At 46.3% G+C, this 21,673-nt stretch overlaps 1 protein-coding gene across 2 annotated transcripts in view; it reads left to right on the top strand.

Annotated features, from left to right (window-relative positions):
* ERICH6 (glutamate rich 6) overlaps positions 1-21,673 on the top strand; it is a 701,982-nt gene that overhangs the window by 57,946 nt on the left and 622,363 nt on the right. For both annotated transcript variants that reach the window (XM_069618380.1, XM_069618381.1), the window contains exon 2: positions 15,209-15,275. In XM_069618380.1, coding sequence (XP_069474481.1) covers positions 15,209-15,275 — 67 coding nt within the window. The remainder of the gene's footprint in view (positions 1-15,208; positions 15,276-21,673) is intronic.

The following is a 21,673-nucleotide window of genomic DNA, read 5'->3' as shown; positions in this document are numbered from 1 at the left end:
TGCATCCAGAATCTCGTTACATCACCACCTTTACCACTCACAATGGCCTGTACAGATATAAGAGGCTCAGTTTTGGAATCTCCTCTGCGGCGGAAGTATTTCAAAATGGGATTAGGTGCGCGCTGGCTGGTCTGGCTGGAGTTATCAATCTGAGTGATAACATCTTGGTGTATGCAGAAAGGGAACATCTAGCGAGGCTGGAGAAAGGTGCTGGAAAGGATTCACGATCTGGGGTTAACCTTGCATCATGAAAAGTGTGAATTTTTGAAGAAGAGCATTGACTTCTTCAGGTTAGTCTTTCATGCAGAGGGGATTTCCCCTGACTCACAAAAGGTGAGAGACATCCAAGAGGCCAGTGTCCCAGACAATCCATCTGAGGTACGCAGTTTTCTGGGGATGGTGAACTACTGTTTGAGGTTCATCAAGAACCTCGTCTCCCTCTCGGAACTCTCCGGGCCCTCACCAAAAAGGACGTTGCCTGGACTTGGTCAGCGGAAGAGCAGACTATGTTTGATACCATCAAGGCGGCACTCACCGGTGAGGAAACAATGGCGTTCTTTGACCCAAGAAAGAATCTGAACTGGTCGTAGATGCCAGCCCAGTGGGTCTGGGAGCAGTACTGTTACAACTGGACTCCCAAGGACAGATGTGGCCCATAGCCTACGCCAGTAAGGCTCTCACAGATACAGAGCAGCGTTACTCTCAGATTGAGAGGGGCGCACTGGCCATTCTATGGGGCTGTAAGCACTTTTGGGTCTACACTCTGGAAAAGCCTGTCTCGGTGGTCACCGACCACCACCCCTTGATTCCCATCATGTCGGGGGCATCCTCCAAACCACCGCCAAGGATCGAGAGGTGGATGCTGGCCCTCATGGAATATGAGGTCAAGCTGCAATATAGGCCAGGCACAAACAACCCGGCTGATTACCTTTCACGCTATCCCAGGAGCAGGGGGGCGCGGACTCGGCAGGTCGAAGAGAACTGTGCCGAGGTGGTGTCGCATGTGGTTGAGGCAGCCAAGCCCGTTGCGCTGACACTCGAGGAGGTGGCAGCGGCCTCGGTTGCGAATGAATGTTTCCAGCTGGTGATCTCGGCAATGGGCAGTGGGGACTGGAAGAGGCTCCTGGCAGACCTGTCCGGGAAAGATACAGAGGCACAGCATGACCTACAGCCTCTAAGGCGAGTGCGACATTAACTATCGGCCTCTGAAGAAGGGCTACTGCTGAGAGGCAGGCAGATAGTAGGTTCCCTGTGGGATGGTGGGCCATGTAATTGAACTAGCTCACATCGGCCACCAAGGCACGGCCAAGACCATAGCACACCTTAGAACCAAAGTACAACAGTGTGTCTGGTGTCAGGCTGCTGTGCCGGTGTCCAAGAAGCCCTGCATCGAGCCAACGGACAGGAGTGACCAGCCCTGGGGGACCGCGCATGCAGACTTTGGGTCCACCGGGAGGAGCATGCACTTTTTGGTTGTAATGGATCAGTGGTCTCGCTCCCCGGAGGTGGAGCTGGTCGAGTCCACATCCAGCGATCACACCATTCAGGCACTGGACAAGATTTTCACCACTCAATGGTTCCCGAAAGAACTATGCTCGGACAATGGTCCCCCATTCCAGGGCTGCCAGTTTGCAGTGTTCATGGAGGAGTGTGGCGTCACCCACCGGGAAGTCACCCCAGGATGTCTGCGGACCAATGGAGAGGTGGAACGCTTCATGTGAACTCTGAACAAGGTGTTTCAGATCACCCAATGCCAAGGGGAGGAACTGAGGAGAAATCTATACCAGTTCCTCTGGGAGGATCGAGCCACACCTCACCAATCCACAGGGGTGGTTTCAGCTGAAGCCTTGTTCAGCCGTTGCCCGCATGGCCTGGTCCCACCTCACCAATCCACAGGGGTGGTTTCAGCTGAAGCCTTGTTCAGCCGTTGCCCGCATGGCCTGGTCCCAGAACTGGGAAGTCAGTCCCCTGGGGTCATCGATAACAAGGAGACCCTGGAGGCCAGAAGGGAGCGCAATGAACGTGAGAACATAAGGAGGAACCGCAGGCCAGTCAACATTGAAGTGGGGGACACCATTGTTATACGCAACCAACATCCTAAAGGGAAGCTGTCCCTTAATTATGAGCCTACGCCGATGGGGGTGACTCATGTGAAAGGCTCCATGGTGACGGCGTCCGACCAGAGGGGCTCAGTTACCAGGAACTCAAGCTTCTTCAAGAAGATTGACCTCCGAGACAGCCCTACCGGGCTTCGGAGTGGTGGGGGGCCCTCTCAGCTCTCTAGTGCGGCACCGAAATGGAAGACAATCCAGGGGATCCGTGTGTGGGGAGCCTCCCTGGAAGTTGACCGGGAGGACAGGCGATTCCCTCATCGGGAAGGTCGGCGTTGCCATGCCCATTTCAAGGATTACATTATGGATCCCAGTGCCTAGCAGGGTCCCAGAGATGGAAACGGGCCGAACCCAGGTCCCTGTCAAGTTGTGTGTGACTATTTCACTGTGTGTGTCCCGTTGACATTTCTCCGTTATTTCACTGTGGGCTGTTGTTTTGTTTCTTATGAAAAAGGAGAGATGTTACGTTGTAATAGAAGCATGCACGAGCCGTAACGAGGCCGCGCATGCGCCATTTAATAAAGAAAGCCTGTGCAGGCATTAGCCGCCAGGACTCCATTGTGAGCAGACCTGCATCAGCATATTCTTGTGAGGTATGGGGGCTGGGGGCTGCCACACGGAGAGAGACCCGGGTCTTCCTAAATATTTAACAGACAGAAAGACAAAATAAAGCTGAAAAGGGGGAGAAGGTGAAAAGGGGCTTTATGAGGAGATGCATTATTAGAAAGACCGAATGCCAGTTGAAAAAAGGCGGAGCAAGGAAGAGAACTGGGCCCCAGAATAAAGAGGCAAGGAAACTCGGGCAATCACAAATTCCCAGGGGAGTGCCAGTTTCATGGGTGAAGCGACATGCAGCGCTCACCTTTCCAGGCTGATTTATGGAGTCTGTAGAACTGCTCCGGTGTCTGAGAACGTGCCACCATCTTGGTGAACCACTGGACCGTTGTGTCTATTATGGGAATGGATGTGAGGAGAGTGCCATGTTGAGAGGGTGCCCCACGACTGGTCACAGGTGGCAACGGAGTCCCAGGACGATCACTACCCATGAGCAAAGGTTAGCCCATTGCTGGGAAAGCACAGGGGCCCAGCGAAGGTGGTGGAAAGCCCAGACAGGAGAAGGTAGCAGAGAATATAGGGTCTGGGACCCTCACCAAGGGAAAGAGACTTTGGTATACCTTGTGTCGTACAATAGTACTTGGCATGCCAGTGAACCAAGTCTATCAAAAAGAAGGGGCCAGCAAGAAAGTCGAGTCTGGCACCCATAAAAGCAAGAGCGATCATTCTCATTCTTCATAGTCACAGTGCCTGGCAGGGTAGTGAACCAGGTTGGCTGTGATTAAGAAAAGCCTGAGCAAGGTAATTGAAAGGGAGACATTCCCCCATCATTGTATTGTCTGAAAAGCATGAGCAAGGCCAAGGGAAGGGAGACATTACCCCATCATTGTGTTGTCTGAAAAGCCTGAGAGAGGACAAGGGGAAGGGAGTCATTCCCTCTGTCTTGTTTGTGAACATTGTGAAAAACCAAGAGAAGAGAAGCAATCTCTTGGCATTGAGAGATGCCTGGAGAGAGCCAGTAAAGCCACGAGAAGAGCGGCATTCTCTTGGCAGTGCAAGGAGCAAGTGAGAACCAGGGAAAGGGAGTTAGTCCCCCCTGGTGTGTTTGTGAACATTGTGACAATCCAAGAGAAGGAAGCCAGTCTCATACTGGAACTGTGTGTTGGATTTTTTGTTTCTTTCTGAATCAGAGAAACTTTGCAACTTTGAAACTTTGCTTTAGCCGTTGGAAAAGGATTGCAACCTGGGCGGAGGGATCCATTCCCTCAGGAACCAGTTCCCCTGATACATGGAACTGTGCTTGTCCAGAAGAAGCGAGTCATTCTTCTGGACCAAGAAGACAACAAACCCCTTTTAGTTTAGTTGTAAGCGTAAGGGATGGAAAAAGGTTTTGACACAATATGGTGGGCTCTTTTAGTTCTTGACATTCTGACTGACTCCTTAGTTTTAGTTGAGACAGGGAAACCCTTCTTAGAAATAAGGCTAGATAGGTTTTCTTTTCTTTACTTTACTAAAGCAATAAAAGTATTTGCCAATCACCATGCCACCATTGTGCCAGACTTGTACTTCTGCACCCTCACAGTATACATCCCTCTTCCTCCCCCGGGATCAAAGTGGGGAGAAATGTAGAAACATGTTACTAGAGGTGAAAAATCATCCTGCATTGACTACATCTTCATGTCATCAACTGTGTTTTTAGAATGTAAGGATCTTGAAATCTTAGAGTCGAAATTGAGTGATCGTGATATATTGTTTGCAAATATAAACTTGAAAGTTATAACTAACTAGAGTAATTAACTTTCTAATGCAAACATAAATCCCTCTTTAGCAGCTTATCGAATTAAGTGGAATATCACTAAAGCAAAATAATATACTGCCAAAGTGGCCAGTTATTCCCATGCGGCCAGATAAGCAGATAAAATGCACACAATGGTTCCATAAATATTTTCAGTACTTATATCTAATAACTTACAAACTTTAATATTGCGCAAAGCTCCTAATCTGTCACACAAAAAGCAATTTCACAGATATGATGCCATGGTCCAAATGAAAAAACAGGAGCTGAGAAAGGTTCTGAGGCATATAAAAAAAAGACAGCATACCACTTGACAAAAAGATCACGAAATCCAGGCACTTTCGACAACAATACAAAAACTGGCTATAAGGACATAAGCATATTTTATTACAGATTGACAGTGAAGTGGTGTTAAGGGCAATATTGGCCAAAGAGGCTTCCAATTTCTGGAACATTATAAATAGTATGAGTCAACAAATTACGGATAATTTATGCAATCCAATTTCGGAAGAGGCATGGGATTCTCACATCTGTGAGATATAAGCCCCTACTACTTAAAGCTTTTATTCTACTGAATCATCAAATTGGGAATCACATTTCTCATGTGAAGATTATTTCCTTTTATATTACAAAGTCTTCATGCTCCAACTTGCCAATGGATTAAGTGATTACATTTTTAAATTGGACACAAACATATGGAGTTTGGTGTTGTATATACTCTTTGTTAATATCATTTGCTCCAGGTCTTTTCCGAGGCTTGGAGACTGTCTATTACAATTCTAATATATAAAAAAGGAGACAGGGAAAATACCTTTAATTACTGACCTATTGGATTCATACTTCATGAGCTTGAAACCTGCGCTATTGATGCTGTCAGGTTGACCAAATACCAATCGAGCTTCAGATGAGGAGTCGCTACAAACTTAGGTGGTTTTTATACTTAATGCATTAAAGCAACAAGCCTGGGAAAAAGATTCTGCTGATCTTTATGTAGCCAGCGTAGATCTGTTAATGGCCTTTGATACTGTAAATACATCTTAACTGTGGATAAAACTGAAAGCATGGAAGATCCCGGATGGGGTGTTGAATATTTTGATTCCTCTGCACCAAGACACAGATGTACAAATAAGATTGAATCCGCAAGGTTCTGTAGCAAAGGAGCTTCCAACTTATAATGGCTTGAGGCAGTGGGGCCTACTTGCCCCGTGCCTATTTAATTTGTACATAGCAGATATTGGTGATTCCTACAAGAAGCATCAATTGGTATTCGCCTGCTTGTTCGAAAGAAATTTGACCTTTTACTTTTGACCGAATTATTTTAAATTGTTTTCTTGGTCGAAAATTCGGTCCAATTTAATTAAATATATATATAGGGGAGGGGTAATGGAATATGGGGAGATGCGGGGGGGGATCTCTGCCCCCCTGCATTTTTTACCCCAGAAATTCGGTCAAATGTGAAAAAGTAAAATATTTTCAACCAAGTAGACCTAAACCGCATCATTTATATCTCGTAGCATAAGCCCGACAAAAATATTTTGGCTAGTTTATGCTAATGATATTAATGCAATGGATTACATAGAGATAGGCCTACATCATCCGATAAATGCATTCTGAACATATACTAAATGTTACGACTTGAAATTAAACCCAACAAAGACTACCATCACTAGATTTTCGCAAACATGAAAGAAACGGATGGGCTACACTTGACAAGCACATTTGCAACAAATTTTCTCTACCAGCGAAATCAGACATTTAGGTGTTACAGTTAGAGACACTTCAAATAGAAATGAAATCTTTAATCATTTAAACAAGGCGATCACATTGTGCTCTCAAATGAAAGAAACTAAATAGATTGTATGGAAGGTGTTCTGTAATTACTCTGATTACATTTTACAAAGAAAATGTTATTCCATCACTCTTGTACATTCTTGAAGTCTGCCACCTGGCAATTACCATAGACGTAAACAAAATAGAAAGTATGATCTGGAAAAAAGTTATGTTTTTTCCAATTGCGTCCCAATGAGTGCCCTACGATATGAGAAGGTCTTGGAATCATTGAAATGTTGATACAATTGGAAACAGTTCCAACTTTGTAAACACCTGGACCCCCCCCCCCCGCTCCCCCCGAGAAAATTCTGTGACCTTCATGGGATACTGCATAACCAAAAATAAGTTTTTTTTTTAAAAATAATTTTTATTAATTTATTCAAACCAACAACAATACAAACCAAACACGCAGTGCATATATCAACAGTTCAGTTGTTCATCGTTTAATTCCGGTCACTGCTCCCCATATCCCACCCCCCATTATGAGCCTATTTATTCCAAGCACTCTGTGTCTGCCTCACGTGGTGGGATCTCACTTTCCGTGGATTCCGACAGATCTTGTGCTGTTCCAAACAATTCCGCTATTAATGATTTCCATGCCATCAGGGTTCCCACCTCCTCCTCTCCCTCTTCATTGCTTGCCTCTTGCCATACCGTGGTTTCTGCCTCCGCCCATTTCTGCAACTCCTTCCACCACACCTCTACTCGTGACCTGTGGCATGTCTTCCACCCCATGGCAATCCTCCTTTTTGCAAGCACATATGCTAGGTCTTTTAGTTTACTGACGTGTTTAAGTTTTCGTGCTCTAGGGAACCCCCCTAGCAAGCAGGCCTGGGCCGTATCTATGACAATAGTGATCCCTTTTTCCGCCAGTCTCTGTGCTACTTCACCCCAGAAACGCTCGATCACTGAGCATGACCAAAACATGTGTACCATATCCGCATTTTCCTCATCACATTTGGGGCATGCCTGTCTTCCAGCGTTATTGAACCTAGATATTTTTTGAGGTGTCATATATGCCCTATGCGTAATATACAGTTGTATCTGTTTCAGTCTGGCATTCCTAGAAACCTTCTTGTGGTATCCCAGGGCCCGTTCCCACATCCCATCCTCTATCGAGGCCCCCACTTCCGCCTCCCAGTCTAGTCTCAATTGTGTTAATTCTTTCCCGACCTTTGACATCATCATCTCATACAGTCTAGAAATTTCATGTCCCCCTTCCGTTATATCATATATTACATCCATAATAGCGTCTGGTTCTTCTTCCAATACTGTTTCAGGCCATGTTTTCCTAATTTTCTGCACCATTCTGTGATATGTAATATACTGGCCCGTATGTAATCCCGTCTCCTCCCCTAGTACTTAAAATCCATAATAGCCCCCTCTCGCCAGATATCTCCCATCGTTACCACCCCTGCTGATTCCCAGAGGGTCCTTATTATCATTCTCAATTGCTTATCTCCCCCTGCCAGTGTAGCTAACGGTATCTGCGGGGAGCATGGGAGTGGGTTCCCCATCATCCGACACGCCTGGCGCCACATCTTCCACCCAAGCCTCATCATCTCAGGGCGCTCTACCATTTCTGCCTTGGGCAGCCAGATCATTTCTTTTAAATAAAATGGGGCACAATCATGACCAAACAGCCTAGATTCGGGGGTCACTTCGTCTGAGAGCCATTTGGCCACGTATTGCAGCTGGCTCGCTACATAATAAACCTCATAATTAGGCAGTTTTATCCCCCCTTTTTCGTAAAAGTTCTGCAGCTTCCATAGCGCCACCCTATTCCGGGTACCATGCCACAGGAAATCCCTACACATGCTGTTCAGTTTAGTGAAAAACCTCTTGGGTATCAGGTATGGAATATTCCCAAAATAATGCAGGAGCCTAGGTAGGACCACCATCTTCAGCATTGCCCCTCGCCTCATCATCGCTAGGGGCAGCTTCACCCAAAATTTCATACACGTCTCGATTTTCACAATGGCCACCTCAGTATTGTGCCTATGTTCTTCCTAAACCGTATGGTACACATCTATCCCAAGGTACTGAAAGGTACTCACTGCCCATGGTATTTGTATCACCGGCAGTCGCCCCGGAGGAGTCCCCTTGTAACTGCCTAGCGGGAACATACTGGATTTTTGTGGGTTCACCGCTATATCAGACAGCCACGCGTATCTCTCCATCACCTTCAGGATATATTTAAGATTTTCTTCTAGGTATTTCATGTACAGTAACAAGTCAACCGCATATAAGGAGATCAAGTGACGTTCTCCTCCCACCTCAATGCCTATAGTGTCGTACTGCTGTCTCAGGTATATTGCTAGGGGCTCTAGGGCTGATATATAGAGCATTGGGGACCAGGGGCATCCCTGTCTGGTGCCTCTGCTGAGTTGCCATCTTCCAGATATCACCGCTCCTGTTCTAACTCTAGCCAGCGGTTCACTGTATAGCATTTTCCCCCATCTTACATATCCTGGTCCCATTCCGTAACCTGCCAGGGGTGCTAGCAGCCATGGCCACTTGACCGAATCAAAAACCTTAACCGCGTCTAGTGACACGATCGCCATTTCGCCTTCTTGCTTAGTTCCCCATTCGACGATCCAGTGGAGTCGTCTGTGGTTATGTGTTATATTTCTGTTCAGGACATAGCCCGTCTGATCGGGGTGTATAAGTTTATCAATAACTCTCCGCAGTCTGTTTGCCAAGACCGCCGTCAGTATCTTGCTGTCTTGGTTCAACATCGAGAGTGGTCTATAAGAACCACAGCTATGCCCCGGCTTGTTAGGTTTGGGAAGCGGTATTATGATCGCTTCCCTTAGTGACTCCGGTAGCCGTCCGACCTCAAACGCCTCGTTCAGCATTTCCAACATTGGGGGGAGCATTTCTGCCCTATAAACTTTGTAAAACTCACTAGGGAATCCGTCCGCCCCCGGGGTCTTACTCGTAGGCAGCTGTTTCACCACCTCTTCTAACTCTTCCAAAGTGATCGGTGCATCTAGCACTTCTCTTTCCTCAACACTTATTCTAGGCAGCCCTATGTCTTCTAATGTTTCCATTATCTCCTCATGACTAATTCCCTCCTCGTCCCCATATAATAATTTGTAATAATCCGCAAACTCCTGATTAACTCCCTCTTGGGTGTCCACTACAGTACCATCGTCTCTAGTTATCATTCTGATCGTGGGTCTGGGAGTTTCACTCTTATATAACAATGCCAAAATCCTTCCCGTTTTATCACCTCCCGCATGCTGTCTCTCTATATATTTTTTATAGTTAAGGTTGCACAGCCTGTCTGTCCCATTGTTCCGCACATTTCTGTTGCAGTTTGAGTATCAGCTCCGTCTCTCTGCCCTCTTTATTTAATGCCCTTTCTAGTTCCCTTTCTGTTTCTTGTAGTTCAGCCACAATCCCCCCTTGCAGGCCTTTTGATTTAGCTATAGACACCCCTCTCATCACTACCTTGAAGGCTTCCCATAATGTGCTTGCCAAGTCAACGCTACCCGTATTCTCCTCAAAGTAATTTATAATCTCCTCCCCGTATATCCTCCCTGAACACCGGATCCTTAAGTGCCTCTGGCCGGAGGCACCATGTCAGAATCCTTGCTCTCGGAGGGCAATATTGCCACCCAAGAACCAGGGGCGAGTGGTCTGAGAGGACCCTCGCTTTATATTCTACCTGAATAATCTCCATCAATACTTCCGCTGTGGCAAACACATAGTCCAGCCTCGTGTGTAGCTGCTGCGGGGCGGAGTAGTGTGAATATTGCCTTTCTTGGGGGTGTTTCGTTCTCCATACGTCTGCCAGACCAAAGTCGTCCAGCAGTGTCTGCAGTGCTTTTGCCGCTGGAGTGGGTCTCTCAAACTTGCCATCCGATCTATCTACCCTGGGGTTTAGTACACAATTAAAATCCCCTCCCCAAATCACCACTACCCATGCACAGGTTGTTGCATAAAGTCCGGAAATACGCTGCCGTATTCTGATTGGGGGCATATGTATTTATAATACTGATCTCTTTGTTCTCCAATAGTCCCCGCAATATTACCATCCTCCCATCCGTTTCGGCCACCTCCTGCAACAGTTGAAACGGGACGTGCGGTGCCACCCAGATGAGTACCCCTCTAGAGTAAGCAGAGTATGTTGAGCCCCCCACAACCCCTTTCCATTTCTTCGCAATAGTTTCCATTTTTCCCCATGTCAAGTGAGTCTCCTGCAACAGTGCAATATCTATCTTTTGTCTGCACATGTACAACATCACCTTGTTCCTTTTCAAATAACTGTTGAGTCCCCTGACATTCCACGTAATTATCTTAAGATCCCCCAAGGTCTATGAGAGTTCCCTTTCCCCTCCCACCAGTGCAGTCCAGATCCCACTTCCGTCTCAGTCTACCTAGGCTCGTTCCCCACATCAAACTTCCTAAAACTACAAACACTGCAAACTTCCCTTCCCTTCTCCCCCCGCTTCCCTTTCCTCAACTACAACAAACCACTGCACAGAACCCCTTCCCTCCCCCCTCCAGACCCTACTCCAAAAAATGCCCAGCTCCATCCCTGGATCTCAGGCTCCCCCGCGTTTGGACCTACCCTGGAACCCCAGCACAAGACCCCAGCAGGGTGTCACCACACTAATGGCGACCTAACTAATCTCTAAATGGGGATGTGCAGACTAGCTCTGCAAGGCTCCTTAATGAAGCATCAATCACAGTGCTCGTGTTACATTTTCTATTCTAAACTGGTTTTACCGGCCAACGGGCCGCATCACTGACTATAGTCAAGTCCCATAGTCTCAAACCACACCCCCTTCAGGTGCCCCCCCCCTGCGCATTACTTATCTCCTCCATCTCCTCCTTTCGTCTGGATGTCCGGATCCTGTGGGCAACCTTGCGCATCGAGCCATCCCATGGCATCCTCCAGAGTTTCAAAAAATAAGGTTCTGTTTTTGTGGAAGACTTTCAATTTCGCCAGGTAAAGCAACATATACTTATGGCCCGCTTCTTTCAATCTCCTCTTGGCCGCCCCAAAGTTCATTCGACTCCACTGCACCATCAGGGTATAGTCTGGGTAGGCTGTTATGTTTGCCGCCCCCCTTTGAATTGTTCCCCCTTTGCGGCAGTGCTCCAGTATCCTTTCTCGATCCCGGTAATTAAGGATCTTGGCAATCACTGGCATAGGCGGGTTACCCGGCGGTGGCTTCCTCGTCAGAGCCCTATGCGCCCTTTCCACCGCAAACTCCTGAGACAGGGCCCCTCCAGGTATCTCCTGCAACAACATGAATTCAATAAATTCTGTGGGGTTGTGGCCCTCTGCTCCCTCCGGCAAGCCCACAATGCGGATGTTATTTCTCCGGGCACGTTCTTCCGCTTCCTCCGCCCTGTTCTCCAAATTGCCCACCCGCTGCGCCAGGGCGTGTAGTTCCGACTTGTGTGAAGCACAGTCCGCTGTGTTCGGGCTCACCTCTTTCTCGAGGTTCTCAGTGTGCTCCGCCAATGACCTGACATCCTGCCGGAGAAGGTTCACCTCTTCCTGCACCTCTCCAACCTTGCGGTCCAGTGCTGTTTTCAGTTCGGTCACAGCCAATTCAAGCTTGGCTTCCCAGGCCAACATCAGGTCTGCAATTGCGGCTAGGACCTCTTGGTTTGTGCCCGTGACGGCCATGCTACCCGCAGGAGGCCTGTCCTTACTCCTGGCACCTTCTGGGCCGGGCGGCGTCCTGGCGTATTCGTCCAACTTAGGCTGCTTCCCCTTGAGTGTAGGAGGTTTGTTGGACATAGCGCTGTTGTTATGGGTCGTGGGTCTGTCCCGCCACTTGTAGTCTGCAGTTCCAACGGGGGCAACTCACTACAGTCTATTGCGTTCAGGGAGGCCACCTCAGAATTGTACCAAGCCAGCTCTTATTTGCCTCAATGGGTTGTGCTCTCCCAAGTAATTATATGATTCCTTTCTTCAATACCTTTATGCGTCCACAGGGATGCCCTATGATTCGTGTCCGGATCACCCACGGGTAACTGCTACAATTGAAAGCCCCAGTGTCAGTTGTCAGGCCACACACATGGGCCTTGTAGCCACCATTCACATCCTGAGTACACCCTACACCGGGCTTGCTGGCTGGCTAGCGCGCGGCCTCTTGATCATGGGCCTCTTTGTCTCTTGTCATTACCTAGGGCTACCTGCCCATCGGAAACATTGTGTCCCCGATGGCCAGCTGGTCCGCTCCCTCCCTTCTTCCTTGCTGTTGGGCCAGTGCCAGGATGCTAGCGATGGTCATGCATCTGGCCTTATGATTTGCGCTATGCTCATGCAGGTCTTCATGCGTGCAAGAATGTGCACGCCTCTTTTTCCCACTCTGTACTGCAACTGCAGGCTCCAAAGCCTGCTCAAACCTCCACCTTCGGATGAGATCATTTATGGATCACAGGATCCTTAGGCATCACGTCCTACTGCATAGCCACGCCCTCTCTCTTTAATCTAGTGTTATGTTTAAATGTTTTGTTTTATTACAGCATGATGTTGTATTGGCTTGTGTCCATGGGCGCCTTTCTCAGCAGGCGAGTCCACACACTGTGATGCTGCTTTCCTCGTCAGTTTCGCTGCTGATCCGGACACTCGAGGGTTTCGTTTCACGGGTTCCTGCTGGCAGCATTCTTTTGTCTATTTAAGTGGGGTGCGGTCACGCCTATTCGTTCAGTGCCGTTCTTCGGTGTGGGCCCCTTCAAGTGCCATGTATTGCTGCTCAAGTGCACACTTGCATATTTCCGCGCAGGAGAAACGGTGCTCAGGCAGTCATTGCTCCGGTGACACGATCCGGTCTCCGTGTCACTCCGGCGCTCGTCGCATCGCGCAGCACCCAGCTGGCTTTTTTTTTTTTAATACCCCGCGTTTAGTGTCTGTTCATTGCCGCATATGCGGTCATGGATGCTGCAGCCTGTGTTGGCTCAGTGACTCTGCCCACTGCCGAGCGGTCGCATCGCAGCAGTGTTCCGACTAGTTACACTATTGCGGTGTAGCTCTCAGCTGGCTGTTTCCTTTGTCCTGATGCCGCCATTTTGTTCGCTCCTCCGCCGCCGCACACAAACGTCTCCTGCATCTTATTAGCTTTCTGTGTGGGGAATTTCACCGGGCTTATAAGCGATGCGTGCACCATCCATTCATGTTTCTGTCAGTTCTTTTTTCGTGTTGCCCAGCAGTCTCAGATCACAGGACAAATGACGTATCAGTAGGAGCTCCACGGCAACACAGCCTATCCCATGGCCAGGTAGCCACGCCCCCCAACCAAAAATAAAAGTTATTGCCCAATATAAAGAAAATTGAGGTGCTATCTTGCACTCATTAAGTCCGGTTTCCTCTAATCTAAAGACTGATTATTTAATCATAAAAAGAAGGCTTTTTGAATTTGATTGGGGCAAAACCATTAGAGCGAACGGAACCACAAACACTCACTGGTTCTTTTAAGTACAGAAAAAGCTTGCCAAATTATCCCACGTCATTTAATGCGATTTCCTAACGCATTCTGGAGAAGCAGTTCTTGCGATTTGACTTACATTTCCTTCCTAACCAGGAAATTATCAGCACTCACAATAATAAAACTGTCTGCATACTGCTTACGGTGTAATGATTTGGGGACTTTAGACTCACTATATCATCTCTTAGTAGAATGTCCTGCTTTGAACTCCTTACGATGTACTACATTTTAGAGGTTTATGAATCATATTGACTGGCTTTCCATGGATGTATTTTGTTATAGGTTGTCTGTCGGACATGAGACTCTTTTAAAACTTTTTATAGGACATGATCATTTTCATCGGCTTAAACATTGTATTATTGTATTCTTCCTTCTTACTCAATGGGCTTCATCATGAGTTGGGAGGTATCCTGGCGGCAAATCTGCCGGAATACTGCCCAACGCAATTATTCTTACTGCCAGCCGTAATTGCGCTGAAAATGGGCAGAAAGTAGGCAGATTTACCTCCAGCTCAGTGCTGGAGGTGAATCCTGCATCTTTCCCCCAAACTCGTAATTTTCCGGTGTGGTAATGCGGCCGTAATGCTATTACCACTGCATTTTTACTGCACCACCCTACTTTTGATGAGGCCCATCTTTATATGGGAATGTGTTTTACTTATGTATTAATTTATACTTAACTGTTCTATGTATTGTATACTGTGTGAGATTTATTTACTAAACCAATTCACTTAATTCAATTATATATATATTTATGGACAAAAACTGCTAGTGAATGGGAGGAATACTGAAGAAGCCATACGGGGCACCTTAGAAGTGCATTTGTTAGCCAATCCAAACAAAAAAGTACTCAGCATTCTTGATGACAGGCCAAGTTGTGGCTGGCTACTTGCCTGTACACATGCAGCTGTCCATTACAAAGTGTGCATGGAAATTAATAGTGATATTGGGAAGCTGCAGCTCAATAGGGGACACAAATTCAGCATATATCAGGAGCTTAGCAATAAAATGTGTTATTATTACCCACTTTGATAGTACTCATTCTAACAACCTTGAAAGGATGAGTTCTCTCAGAATTGGAGCTGGTGTTGTGGAGGCTGATACAATGGGGGATGGGTTAACTTACTGAGCTATCCTGCTTTTTAACGCACTTAGTCTACCATGTTTTAATTTGGAGTGTGCCAGGTTTTAAGTTGAATCCCTAAATACTGACTTGAAAATGCACTGCTTTAAACACTTTAGTCTAAAATATCCTTGGTCTAAAATATCCTGCAAGGAAATGCCCCCTCCTTCATCCAACCCCCTACCTTCCCCCCAACTTTCCTTTAGATGTCATGCCCTTCCCCCTCTCCCTCTATCCCCCAACATTGATGCATCTGCTTGCTGTGTCAATCACAGCTCAATTTTAAATATTCAGTTTCATTGAAGTTTGAAATGTAAGATATAATCTTTGCCATCCAACAGGTACCAAACAACTTCCCAGGATGTTTGGGGTATTTAGAAGAGAAGAACCACTTCCTAAAGTTGACAAGTAAGTAATACTGTGGACAATGACAGTATGCACAGCTGTGGTAACTGAATAGAGTATTTGTTGGTGTGAAGTATATGTTGTTGAAGAAAGAAAATGGATGAACCGGGCCACATTCAAATAATGTCCTCCCGTATTGCTGTGGCCCAGTTTTCTTTGAATTTCAACCACATAAAAGGAAGATTTTCGCACCCCTTGGATCTCTCATCGCCAAATCTCAAAATGCTGAACTTAAGTTTCCAAACGAAATATCCATAATTGAATTCGATAAAGTATGATGGACAGTATAACTTATTATGCATATAAATAATCACTTTTCAACAAGCTTTTCTAAACATAGTGGATGTTTTCCTCTTATGCATCAAGCCAAGTTCCCGAGTCCACTAGGTCAGTGTCCATCCTTCCTTTTCACAGTTTCCAGTCTATATACACTGAAAAATAATACAAACGTTTTTGCTCCAAGCATCAGCCAATCATGTTCCTCCAACCTGAAGATAAATGCTGTATTTGAGCCACTGATGACTCTTATTGAATGCATGCTAAATCTTTAGAAAATAATTTAGTCTTTTGTTAATCATCAAATGTTAAGCAAATGCACAATGAATCTGTCATGATCACAGAAACAGAAAAGAGACGACGCAATGTTCAAATTTAAGGGCAGTCATAGCCCCAGTATACATCACCCACGTGTGTATGTATATTCCAGGTAAATGGTGGGATTGGGGGAGGAAAGAAGATACATCTTGGAAGAAACAAGGGAAGCCAAATGCAGAAAGAAAGTTGCTTGCATGGTTGTATGCTTCATTTAGCATTTCAGAGGATTTTCTACTTTTTGAGGGGGGGGGTGGGAGCAGCAAACCAAATTTACATTCCTGCCATTCTCGTCCACTCTGCCTGTCAAAAAATAATGATTTTTTGGCCAGCATCTGATTTTGAAGCTGGTGGAATAGCATTGGATTCCTATGATGTGTATATTGCTGGAGACATTAACGATTGTTTGCATTATGAAGTACATTATGAAGTGCAGAGTGTTTGCATAGTGTTGTGTCTGCAAGGATCCCTGGCTGTTTCTGCTGCTACAATCTGCTTCCAGTGACTTTGAGTGTTGGGAAATTCTTTCTTCCCTGTTTACCATAAGCCTGCTGCAGCAACTTTAAAATCCTCACTCCGGATGCGGAGCGTTGCAGAGTGTTTGCTGAGTGTTCGCAGGAATGTGAGGATCTGCCCTGTGACCCGCTCCACAACTTGCTTTGCGTGAGGTGACAAGCACTGATATTGGAAAGGAGGAGGAGCCGTAGTCTGGACTATTACAAAGAACGAGGAGCAAGGTACGTCAATTTGTGATTATCCAGGCGGCTGCTTTTATTCAAGAAGGTGGGTGGGGTGAGCCTGTAAAGGACTTTAGACTGGGAAGTGATTCCCTGGCACTCGGACAGTGCTCTTCGGAGCCTGACACAGCCTCCCACAACCCCTCAGACATTATAGTGGCTGTAGCTGGCCCGGGTTAACATAGGTGCAAGTGGACTGTGTACCGTCTTGGAGCCCGCTGTCGCAGAACATGAAAGGGGTCCTGTCGCTCAGCTTGAAGTGGCCACGGCAAGCAAGGGGTGCCTGGCCCGGGAGCTCACTGTTGCAGAACATGAAAGCAGCACTGCTGCACAGTCTGAAGTGGCCACAGCAAGTGAGGGTTGCCTCGCCGGTTACCTCAGAATGCAAGCTGCTTCGGCGGGACACAGCAAAATAGGTAAAACAAAAGGATGTCTGAGGTTGGGAGACAAAACCATGGACCGGCTCCTGAAAACAGAAGCCTCTCGAGTACAGACATGGGAAATCTAAAATGGCATTTCAAGCCAAAAGAAGTCAGAAATGCTGTGATTAATACATTAGAAAAAGAAAGGAGGGGCCTTTCCATCGGCACAAGATCTTAGCAAAAGTAACATCAATGCCCCGGATAGTGGAAGTCACAGACGAGGATCTGTTGAACAGTACGCTCCAAATGAACACCAATGCGGAGAAAACCACCCTTCCTACAATTGAAATTGAGGATCCCACTTGAGTATATCCGACGTTGGCCCTTAGGAACCACAATCCGTCCGGTCTGCAAGCTGTACAAAACAGCCCGTGCCAAATTGGAGTAGAAGACCACCAACCTTTCCAGGTGGTTCGGGATCCCGTGAGAAACTTTATATCACCACCTGTGAATGAGGAGGAAAGGAAGGGGGAAGAGGGCCTAAAAGCTCTGAATTCTCTAGACCCCTTTGAAATTAAGAACAGAGAGGACGATCTTGGCTTAAATCAGAGAACTGAAGAGCTGAGGGACACAACGAAGGATAGCCCCAGATCTAACATGTCAGTGGGTCGAAATCTTAATGAGAGTCTCCACCCGGAGAGGAGTCCCTGCTGCAGGAGTGCCGGGGCACCCACAGCGCAGGTGCAGATGAATAGGGCCTATCCGGCGCTGTACACAAGAAGAGGCCCGGAATAAACTCATTGAAGTAGCATACAGAAAGGGAGGTGGAGATCATGGGAGGGGCAAGCCTGATCCCAGTGAAAAAAACGAGAATGGAAAATTGGCCCCTACAAGAACTTCAAAATATAGTCCAATCAGGACGTTTTAATCATAACAACCCCGAAGGGGTGTATCCACAGAATATTCCAAAAGTTAGGAATAGGCAAAGGAGGCTGATCCCTTGCAGTGATACGGACTCCTTGGACTCCGAATGTTCCCCTACATCTGAGCAAAATCTGAGTAGAAGAAGGGTAAGAAATCAGCCAGGTGGATCACCACTGAGAAATCAAGTGTTAGATGCCACAGCAGTAAACCAAGACTGGGAATAAAACCTTCATTCCTCATTTATCTCACCCATGACAATAACATTAGCACCTTACCTAAAACTATGCGAGACGTTGAGTGATAACTACAGGGACCAATCAACACTTATTGCCTTGATGAACTCGAGGTTGATTTTTGTGGAAAATGTCATTGAATCAATACGAGAGAAGAAAGGAAGAGAAAAAGAGCTGGAGGGGTGATCATTAATTAATTTACTTCAAGACGCAAAATCGGATAAGAGGATTTTCTTGGAAGGCGTGAGAGACATCGCCTACTGGGCTAAACCCCACATGAGTGCAAAAACAAACATAGTGGAGTCACAGAATAAGGAAGGCGAGACCTCTGAGATTAAAAAAACAACCCCTGCATCTGTTGGTGAAATTTGCTTCGAAGACGTGGGCCCTGTAGGCTCTGCCCATCTAGCATCTCCACCACAAAGGATGGAGACGGTAAATGGTCTGCTGATAAACTCCCATCAGGATCTCACTCTAGCTTCAACGAAAGTGGTAGTGAATGCAATGATCCTTAGCGGGGTGGCCAATCTGGATAACGATGATGTCCCTACGGCTCGGCCTGAGTGGGAAAAGTCGATATTGAAGAAGGGACCTGTAAACGCAAAAAAACAAAAACATAAAAAAATGGGCAAAAAACAATTCTTGTGGCTCACAAAGGTTTTTGAGGAAATTGTATATCATGGAGACGAATAACCATGCGCGAAAAGACTTTACGTCTGAGAGGGACACGGGAGCGGGACAGCCCTCTCAAAAACCGGGGACGGCGCTGCCTAGGGAAGGGGCTAGGGAAGATCACCACCAGGGATTTCTTGAGGATAGTGTAATGGGCTTATTAGATCTATCTACTTATGAGGAAGAACCCTCACCATCTCCTAAAGAACAGGGAAGACCCGTTCTGGTTAGTCTGCTGAAAGCCTTTGAGGAGGAAACGCCTGCCTCCAAGAGAGGAACACTGAAATCCCCCACTTTTCTCACCTTTAGCGAAAAGCGAGAAAAGCTAAGTTCTTGGATACCTGTAGAGGCGGGTGACGGGCGCTCTGAAGCGAGCCACCCATTGGGGATGGAACCTAAAAAAGACCAGTGGTCCCCCCGACAGAGGAAATAAAAGCCCTAATCATAGAGTAATATCAAACAGGGACAGGGGAGGGGAGGAAAGGGCTTGCATAAACCTTGAAAGACTACTCAAAAAATGATGATGGTTTGATATTAAACAGATATAACTTAATGGCTCTTCTGCATCACATCCCCCGCCTAAGGGTAATTAATACAAATGACATTAAGATAGTAAGCTTCCCAGACGAGAGAGTCAACCACAAAGTCACACTCTGTATGAGCTCTTTAACCCTGATAACAACAATGATGGAAGCCAAAGATGATTTCCGTGCCCTGGGTTTCGATCTAGAGGAGCCTGACACATAGAGAAATCACCGGTTGGCGGGAAAGAAATCATCATCTAAAAATCAAGGCCTTGCAACTGAGGATAAGACATATCCTATAACCCAGGGACAGAAGATGCATGTAAATAAACAACAAAGAGGGAGGTCTCCTACGCCACTGACACCAGAAAAGGGGATGAGGAATTACCTGGCCCAGTTAAGGGGGGCAAAAAGTCCCCTACAAAACATAAAAATAAAAGTTCAATGTAAAGGAACTAAAGAGGAGCTAACGTTAATTGGATCACATAACCATAGTGACAGAAATCTGACCAGTGCCCATTCATCCTGGAGTTGGTTGGCAGCGGCCCTCTCCACCAAATCCCATGAATAGAGCTAAAAGAAGGAGCAATGTAGAAATTGGACAATCGGGAGCTGGAACACCAGGGGCTCGGGACATCTATTTAATGAACTGCTCCCAAAGCTTCTTAGAGTGGACATAGGCTGTTTTCAAGAAACTTGGTTAAAAGAGCCCCCTCTTCTTTATGGATATGGTGTGTACTTGAATCCGGCTAAGGGAGGTATCCGGGGAAGACCATCCTCCGGTTTACTGGTGCTGTTAAAAAACGAACAAAACTTCAAGGCGGTGCAATTAAGGAACCCAAATCCATATATAAAGATGATTAAGATCCAAAACCAAAAATGAAAACAGACTACTCCTTATACATTTATATTGGAACCCGGAAGTCCAGGAAGGTGGTACATTTATTGAGGTAGTCATGGAGTTGATCAAACAAGACTGGGAAGAACACGCAAATCTACGAATAGTGATCTGTGGAGATCTCAACTCAGACTGCCTTGACGAGAGGTGAGATATCGACCAAAAAAGTGAGAAAAGGAATCCGAAAAATCATTGGGGTGAAGAGTGGATGGAGGAAAGGAAGTTAAGAGACTTGTACCTCTTAAACGGAAACATCAAGGGTGATATCTCGGCAGCCGCAACGTGGACAAATGGGAACTGCCGGGCCACCCTTGACTACTGTTACGTTTCAGGAAACCTCTTTTCTGAGGTTTTAAATATGGTGGTGGAGAAGATGACACATAGTGATCATGACCCACTCATACTAACAATCAAGGGAATGACCTGTGAAATACCTCACAGATGGAAGCAAAGGCTGGAGGTGGAGGGAGGGATTAATAGACTTCGCCTACAGCCAAAAGACATTCCAAACATATCGAAAGATATAAAAGACAAGCTGACACAGGAGCCGGATGAAGTGGAGTATGACCAGACTCTATTAGCCTTTAGGGAATTAAGAGGGGGAACACTTAAGTCCAAATTTAGACATATAAATACTTATGACAAAGAGGTAATAGCACAGAAGAAGCCATTAAGGAAAGAGCTCTGAGGTTTAAATAAATCAAAGTAAAAAAATAAGAAGGAGCTCATAAGGAAAAGAAGGCAAAGAAACAGGAACTGGTTAAAACTTTAGAAATCCGGTCTACTTCAAAGGGATGCAGAAAGTATGCTGAGGGCCCTTGCTAATCCAAATAGCAGGACCTTTGGCAACTTATGAAGGATAAAGGGCAGTCAATGGGTTCACACTTGATAAACCCAATAGCAGAGGATGCTTGGGTGTCCCATTTCAGGAAGTTATTTGAGAATGCCAATATGACAACCAAACTGCCATAGAAAGAAGAATCCAAGCCAAAAATCTGGAACATACTAAGCGAGAGAGAAGAGATCCTGTGGCTGATAAAAAATGCTAGTCGGTCGCGAGCCCCTGGACCAGATGAGATATCTAATGTGATCATGAAAGTGGCCCCTGAACAGTGGACGGAGTTTTTGCGAAATCCTATTTAGTAGGATATTTGAGAAAGGTAAAATACCTAAATCCTGGAAGTCGGCGATGGTGGTGCCCATTTTCAAGCAAGGGGACTGACAGATGCCAACAAATTACAGGCCAATCGCCCTACTTGATGTGATGGGGAATATTTTCGCAATGATCATCCTAAAGCGATTAAAATATTGGATTAAGGAAACAAACACTCTGGATAAACGACAGGCCAGGTTTGTGAAAGAAGTCGGCTGTAGTTTAAACCTACTGCTCTTGAGCCTTCTCAAACCACACTCAGAACACAAAAAGGAAAAGATCTATATGGCCAAAATAGATCTTAAAC

Source organism: Ambystoma mexicanum, chromosome 10 (assembly GCF_040938575.1).
Source record: "Ambystoma mexicanum isolate Mex_15411 chromosome 10, UKY_AmexF1_1, whole genome shotgun sequence".
NCBI lineage: Eukaryota > Metazoa > Chordata > Amphibia > Caudata > Ambystomatidae > Ambystoma > Ambystoma mexicanum.
Note: the sequence above shows the minus strand (reverse complement) of the source record. Positions and strands in the feature narration are given on the sequence as shown.